At 37.3% G+C, this 6530-nt stretch overlaps 1 protein-coding gene across 2 annotated transcripts in view; it reads right to left on the bottom strand.

Annotated features, from left to right (window-relative positions):
* wdr75 (WD repeat domain 75) overlaps window positions 1-6530 on the bottom strand; it is a 19287-nt gene that overhangs the window by 2697 nt on the left and 10060 nt on the right. For both annotated transcript variants that reach the window (XM_016449936.1, XM_016449937.1), the window contains exons 13-19: window positions 5656-5807; window positions 5351-5531; window positions 2317-2411; window positions 1901-1996; window positions 1610-1779; window positions 836-895; window positions 608-751 (exon numbers count right to left, since the gene is read on the bottom strand). In XM_016449936.1, coding sequence (XP_016305422.1) covers window positions 608-751; window positions 836-895; window positions 1610-1779; window positions 1901-1996; window positions 2317-2411; window positions 5351-5531; window positions 5656-5807 — 898 coding nt within the window. The remainder of the gene's footprint in view (window positions 1-607; window positions 752-835; window positions 896-1609; window positions 1780-1900; window positions 1997-2316; window positions 2412-5350; window positions 5532-5655; window positions 5808-6530) is intronic.

Below are 6530 nucleotides of genomic sequence, written 5' to 3'. Positions count from 1 at the left end.
AACATGATCTTTACTTAATATCCTAATGATTTTTGGCATAAAAGAAAAATGGATAATTTTGAACCATTCATTGTATTGTTGGTTATTGCTACAAATATAACCTGTGTGACTTAAGGTTTTGTGGTCCAGGGTCACATATAATATATTATAATAAAGTAAAATTATAATAAATATAATTATTATTATTAAAGTACCTGCCAAAATTTTGGAAACATTACAATTACCCGCAAATGGCCTTAAGCAATTAACTAAATAAACTGCGAAAAGATTTTCTAAAACATCATGGACGGAACGGTCCTAAAAGAGAGCTGTACGAGCAGCGCCATTTCTTTTCGCAGTTTATTTAGTTAATTGCTTAAGGCCACTTGCGCGATTTCAATCATCATGCAGTAACCCATAAACCCCCCCGCCAAAACAAGAAAGAAAAAAAAAACACAGATCTATGCAAATCACATGGGTCATCCCTCAGGTCAGAAAATACTGAAATCCGCATTTATACGGAAAAAAATCACTCCGATTACTCTAGTCTTCAGTGTCACATAATCCTTCGGAAATATAATATAATTAATAGAGCGCCTAGAAAGCCTACATAGGTGAAATTACTTACTTCTTTGATGGTAACGGAGCCCTGTGGCTGTTGGGGTTTGTCAGCCGCTGGATGGGACTGTGTGTTGAGTTTCTGCTGCTGTTGTCTGTGTTTGCCCAACAGCAGGTAAAATGGTGTTACAGCAACACTGTCATCAATGACAAGCTGCACAAAAGACACACGAGAGAGCAGTTACTTTGGGGGTCTTCTAAATATGCGAGAATAAGGATAGGGTAAAAAAAACAATACCTGTTTACTTGAAGACAACATTCTGTCCTCCTCTGTTGCTGTGCTGAAGGTCAATAAATCCTGATAATTGAACACAGTGTATTTTAGTAGAAATGTCAGGACACAATATGCACAGTATAGTATTAGAACATATTCACAGGCTACCCACAGTTCACCAGGACTATGTAGTTGTTTACAATTATTACTCTTACAAAGCAATTTAACCTGTATCTAGCTCAATATACTTTTTAAAATTTATTTATCATTTTAAATGTATTATTTAATTTATATATTTTTATAATTTTTAAATATTTTTACATTTAATAAGTTAATATAATGTAAAATAAAAATAGAAAAATGTATAATTTATTATATAAAAATGTTATAATTCAAAATATTTTTCTAATAAACTTCAACCTTAATTTTTAATATACAAATTATATAGCTTTTAACATAAAAAAATAATATTAATGTTCATGTCTTTTCCAGGAATTTTTTTCAAGGGGAAGTCATGGCCTAATGGTTAGAGAGTAGGACTCGTAACCCAAAGGTTGCGGGTTCGAGTCTCGTACCGGCAGGAATTGTAGGTGTATGGGTCCCCATACTTGGCCACATGTCACGTCACTTTTTCCCCTTTTTTTTTTTTTTTTTAATTAAAAACACTATTTTAAAATTAATCTAGGTTTTCAATGAGTGTGGGAACTAACAAACATAAAAAAAATAAAAGAACTATCCTACTGTTATGTGTACATGTGTTTATAGGCCGTTGTGTGATTACAAATATCACTGAAATACCATGTTTTGGGTGAGGAAGTACAGCTGAGATCTGTTGAGCCACTGAGAACTTTCGTCACAATTGTTCAACGGCTCTTCTCGAGGAACAAAGACGGCACGGTGTACCTTCTCTGAACACACGTTCTTATTGGTGAACAGAGGCCGCGGCTCGCTGGGTTTGAAAACAAACACTGTATAGAGACCAGAAAACAGTGTGCATAAGTCTGATACATTAAAGAAACAAACTAAGAGCCCCAATAATAAAAATACACTTTACTGCTAAACAAAGAAGATGACCTTTCAAACACTTACGGTCTGTATGTTTAGACTGGTATGAAAAGGCGGCCACATTTTCTGACAAGGGGTCTGGCTGCAGCTTGGAAACTTCCACAGATGAGCTCCACTCCACTGTTGAGTGAAGGACATTTTACATTAAATAAAACTGACCAAGCTGACTGAGCAAGCCTAGTTACCCACGAGAAGTTCACCCAAAAATTAAACTCCTGACATTAATTACTTACGCTCAGGTTGTTTCAAACCTGTATACTGTTATTATTTTCAAACATTTACAGTAATCAAGAGCTGTCAAGCTCCTAAAAGGACCAAAAAGCCCATGAAAATACCATAAAAGCAGTCCATGTCAGGGTTATTATAGTTTACTAAGACCATTCTTGGGGGAACTGCAAACTGCAAATATGAAATTTGAACCAATATTAATGACTACTTACATGCACAAGTGAGGAGATTCCAGCAGCAGAGAAGGTTTCTGGTGGTCGTGCCAAGCAAGTATTTGGAGCAGCTTAACCGGCCGAAACAAAGGTCCCTGATGGATCAAAGTAGCTGCCTTTAGTCAGTTTCACCAATTCAAAGACCACCATGATCAGCAAGACCCATGTCAGTTACATATTTCATCAGATTAGTCACAGTGAGTGATAATCAGAAACTGATATGACACAGCAACAAACAGTTTAAAACAACATTAACATTAAATATCCAGAGGTCTTATAATTGTACCAAAAGTCTACAAAACATCAAATGGATTCAGTTTTGTGTGTGTGTGAGAGAATGAAATCAAACATGGTGCAAAGCTGCCCACGATTTTATGGCTCAATAATTAAGCGTGAGAGGATTGGAAATACTGTACAAAGCAGATTTAGCACTCGCAAGTTCCTGATTACTATAACTACAGATCCACATTCCATGCTTCATGATACAGTAAAACAGTAACTTAAAAATCTGTCATCATGTTATCTTCAAATCATATGACAAAAGAAGACATTTAAAAATGTACTGGTTATGCTTTAACATACAATTACAAAAAAGCACTATAAGCTCAAGTGAGTTTAACTCAAGAACCAAATCAGTCTGATTAGTGAACCAATCACTCGGATTCAGATCAACCAATTCACTGAAAAGATCAGACTCAAAAGAACAATTTGTTCACAAATTGGACATTGCTACTTTTCTAATCAATACTTCAAAGACAGCTGGGGCAGATGTGAAGATTATAGTGAATAACTGCTAAATTTCAATCCGTTCTTCACACAAAGTTATCATTTATCTCCAAAAGATTTGCAATATGGTGCACAAAGTCATACAAATCTCTTTCGTGGTGCTTTCACTGCAAGGAAAAGGAACTATTTCTTGGACCATCATGACAAATTTTTCATGTTTTGGTGAACTCATCCTTTAAGACCAATTTACTAGTGCTGTCACAATACTGAGTTTATAACAGAAAATTTCTTAAGAAACTGACACATTGCATTCCCAAAAGCATGTTAAACACAGAGATGGAGTTCACTGTATTCACTGTGAACTGAGGGGCCGTTTACACGACAACGTTTTCAGCCAAAAACTGTAAACTTTTTATGCGTTTTGCCTGTTTGTTTGCATGACAACGGCGTTTTTGGGGACTGAAAACGCATCATTTTGAAAATGGGTTTCGAAGTGCAAGTTTTTGAAAACGCCACTGTTATCGTTTCCGTGTAAACGCCCAATACGGGAATCTTTGAAAATTATGATGTCATGCACGTGCGTAGTACGTGTTAGGTATGTAGACATGCGCAGCACGTGTCGACTTTTATAAAGGCAAGCGCGAAGAAATACACAACAATGGCAGATTACATTGTAGTGTTGTTGCTGCTCAAGAGTTTGCTAACGCAGCTAAAGCTGCTATGGCTATGAATGAGGAGTAGAGCAACAGTCGGTGTCATAGACTGTAAAAAAAGATGGACGACGCGTCTCCTATTCCTTCCACTATAGAAAAGTGAAGCCAAAGCATCTCAGTATGGCCGCTGCCATCTTGAGTAAATGACGTCATTTGGAGTCCGAGTCTGCACAGTAGAGGTTCGTTTGGAGCCAGAGTCTGCGCAGTAGAGATTCGTTTGGAGCCAGAGTCTGCGCGCAGTAGTGTCGTGAGGTGGAGCCGTTGTATTGTATTGGAAGCGTAATTAATTTTTTTTATTTTGACTCAAGTCCCATTCGTTTACTTGGAGAGGGCGGGGTTTATGACCTGTACTGCAGCCAGCCTCCAGGGGGGAATCAAAGAGCCCGCAGCTTCACTTTTCAGGATGTGTGAGGCACACCCGGGTCGGTGTGGTGATTTTAGTGACAGAACTCCCACCCACAAAGAGCTAATCGTCACTTCCCTACAGGTACTGTTTACTAACAAGGTCACAGCGCCAACTACTGGCCTGGCATACGTAATACAGTGTTTTTGGAAGTTTTCACGGATATGTTTAAACGCAAATTGTTTTGAAAACGTTGTCGTGTATACGTGAAAAAACGCAAGGGAAAAAACTTTTCCGTTTTTGACTACATCGATGTCATGTAAACGTAGCCTCAGCCACTGAAAAAACTGGATTGTGATTGCTTGGCTCTAAAACATGCAGCACAATATTAAAATAAACATTTACTGTCGGAGAGAGAAACGAGAGTGTGAAAGCACAGCTTGTATCAGTGTATTGATATTAGGCTTGCCGCGATATACGGTGTTGACGGTGATACCGGTGTTAAGCCGCAACACCGGTTACGTCACTTGCCCACCGGGTCACCGACCCCCACCATCGTTTTGATTTTTGATAGAAATAAAAATCTTTTAGTACAGTAAAAGAACAGACACTATAATTAAAAATTAAAAGCGAAGGAAAGCAAGGAAAAGATGGAACGCCCCGCCCCCGCGGTGATACCGGTATTACCGGTGTTGTCACACGTCGATTAACCGGTGGGAAAATTTCCTCACTGTCACAACCCTAATTGATATTGCAGAAAACTAGAACTAAAACCATTTCAAACATTTCAGTACTGATATCTATTAAAAAAAAACATGTTTAAAAACTCTACAATTTACTGCTTGTGTAATACAGGGAGGTAAAGAGGAACCTTGTTATTCACAAGGAATGTCATGCACTTTTTATCCGAGCTGCACCTAATGAACTTCCTTTTTTCAAAAAAAAAAAAACAATGATGGAGCGAAACTGTGTCCCTGTTGACCCTGCAGGACTTGGCTTGTGCTCAACTCCTTAGCAGGACTGAATCCCCATTCTGTCTGGCCACGATCTACATCTTAATTACTAAGTTACTACTATTCAGACTGTGAACAGTTTAGTGAATGCTAATTCACCACTCTGAATGGGAAACACATCTAAAGACCTCATGAAACCTGTGAAACCCGTTCCAAACGCATCAGAAAGAGTTTGGACTGGCTGTTTTGAAGACAGGGAACATTTACAGTACCCTGAGTGGTAAAACAACATGTCGCACCTTATTACTCCAGGTGGTTGGCAGAGGGTGGTGAGCATCTCCCAGGTTTCTGGGCTCCATATGGTAATGACTTCTTGGAAGCTCACCGCCAGAAGAGAGCTATCGGCTGAGAAACTGCAGTTTGTGGGCTTTAGGTTATGGTAGCTGCCCACAAAATCACATGACCAGAAGTTCTGGTCCTCTAAAACACAAATGGAAATGTTGCGGTGAGACAGGAATGTATGGATTCAGACTCGTGACCTTTGGTGTTTGGCTTCTCAGTCCAACACTAACACCTTTGCAAATGTCTGAAGGGTTTGACTCACGTTGTGTGTCTGCGTCAGCACCCTGACACCATGCTTTGAACTGGCCGTCTTCTGCTGTGGTCACCAGCATGGTGGTCTCCTCAGAAGAGCTGAAGCACATGGATATAATCCGATCCGTGTGGGCGGCAGTGATGGTAGTGTTCAGTACGAAACTAATGGGACAGAACAATACACCAATTACAGTCCAGAAATAAAGTCGGTTTAGATATATGAAAATGTGTATACTATAATTCAAAAGTTTGGAGTAATTTTTAAAATATAAATTAAAAGAAATATAGACATTAAAGGCGTTCATGTTACAAAAGATTTCTATTTCAAATAAATGCTGTTCTTTTGAACTTTCTATTAATCAGAGAATCCTAAAAAAAAAACAAATCTTATTTTCACAAAAATATAAAACAGCACAACTGTTTTCAACACTGATAATAAATGTTTCTCGAGCACCAAATCAACATATTAGAATGATTTCTAAGGATCATGTGACACTGCAGTAATGACTGCTGAAAACTTAGCTTTGCCATCACAAAATGACATTTTAAAATAGATTCAAATAGAAAACTTATTTTACATTGTTATAATTTCACATTATTACTGTTTTTTTTTTCATTCATTATTGTTGTATTTTTGATGGAATAAATGTAGCCTTGGTGAAAATACTTCTTTCAAAAAAAACAAATAAATAAATGTTGAACTGTAGTGTATAAAATGTTCTTTAATTTTTTTGCCACTGCAGGCAAAAAGTTCTATGGCAGACCTGTGACAAAAATACATATCTAAAAGTGAAAATAATAATAATAATAATAATAATAATAATGAAGTTAAAAAAAAATAATATCACAGTCACATATACATATATATATATATATATATATATA

The sequence above is a fragment of the Sinocyclocheilus anshuiensis genome, unplaced genomic scaffold, assembly GCF_001515605.1.
Source record: "Sinocyclocheilus anshuiensis isolate Anshui unplaced genomic scaffold, SAMN03320099.WGS_v1.1 scaffold627, whole genome shotgun sequence".
Lineage (NCBI taxonomy): Eukaryota > Metazoa > Chordata > Actinopteri > Cypriniformes > Cyprinidae > Sinocyclocheilus > Sinocyclocheilus anshuiensis.
Note: the sequence above shows the minus strand (reverse complement) of the source record. Positions and strands in the feature narration are given on the sequence as shown.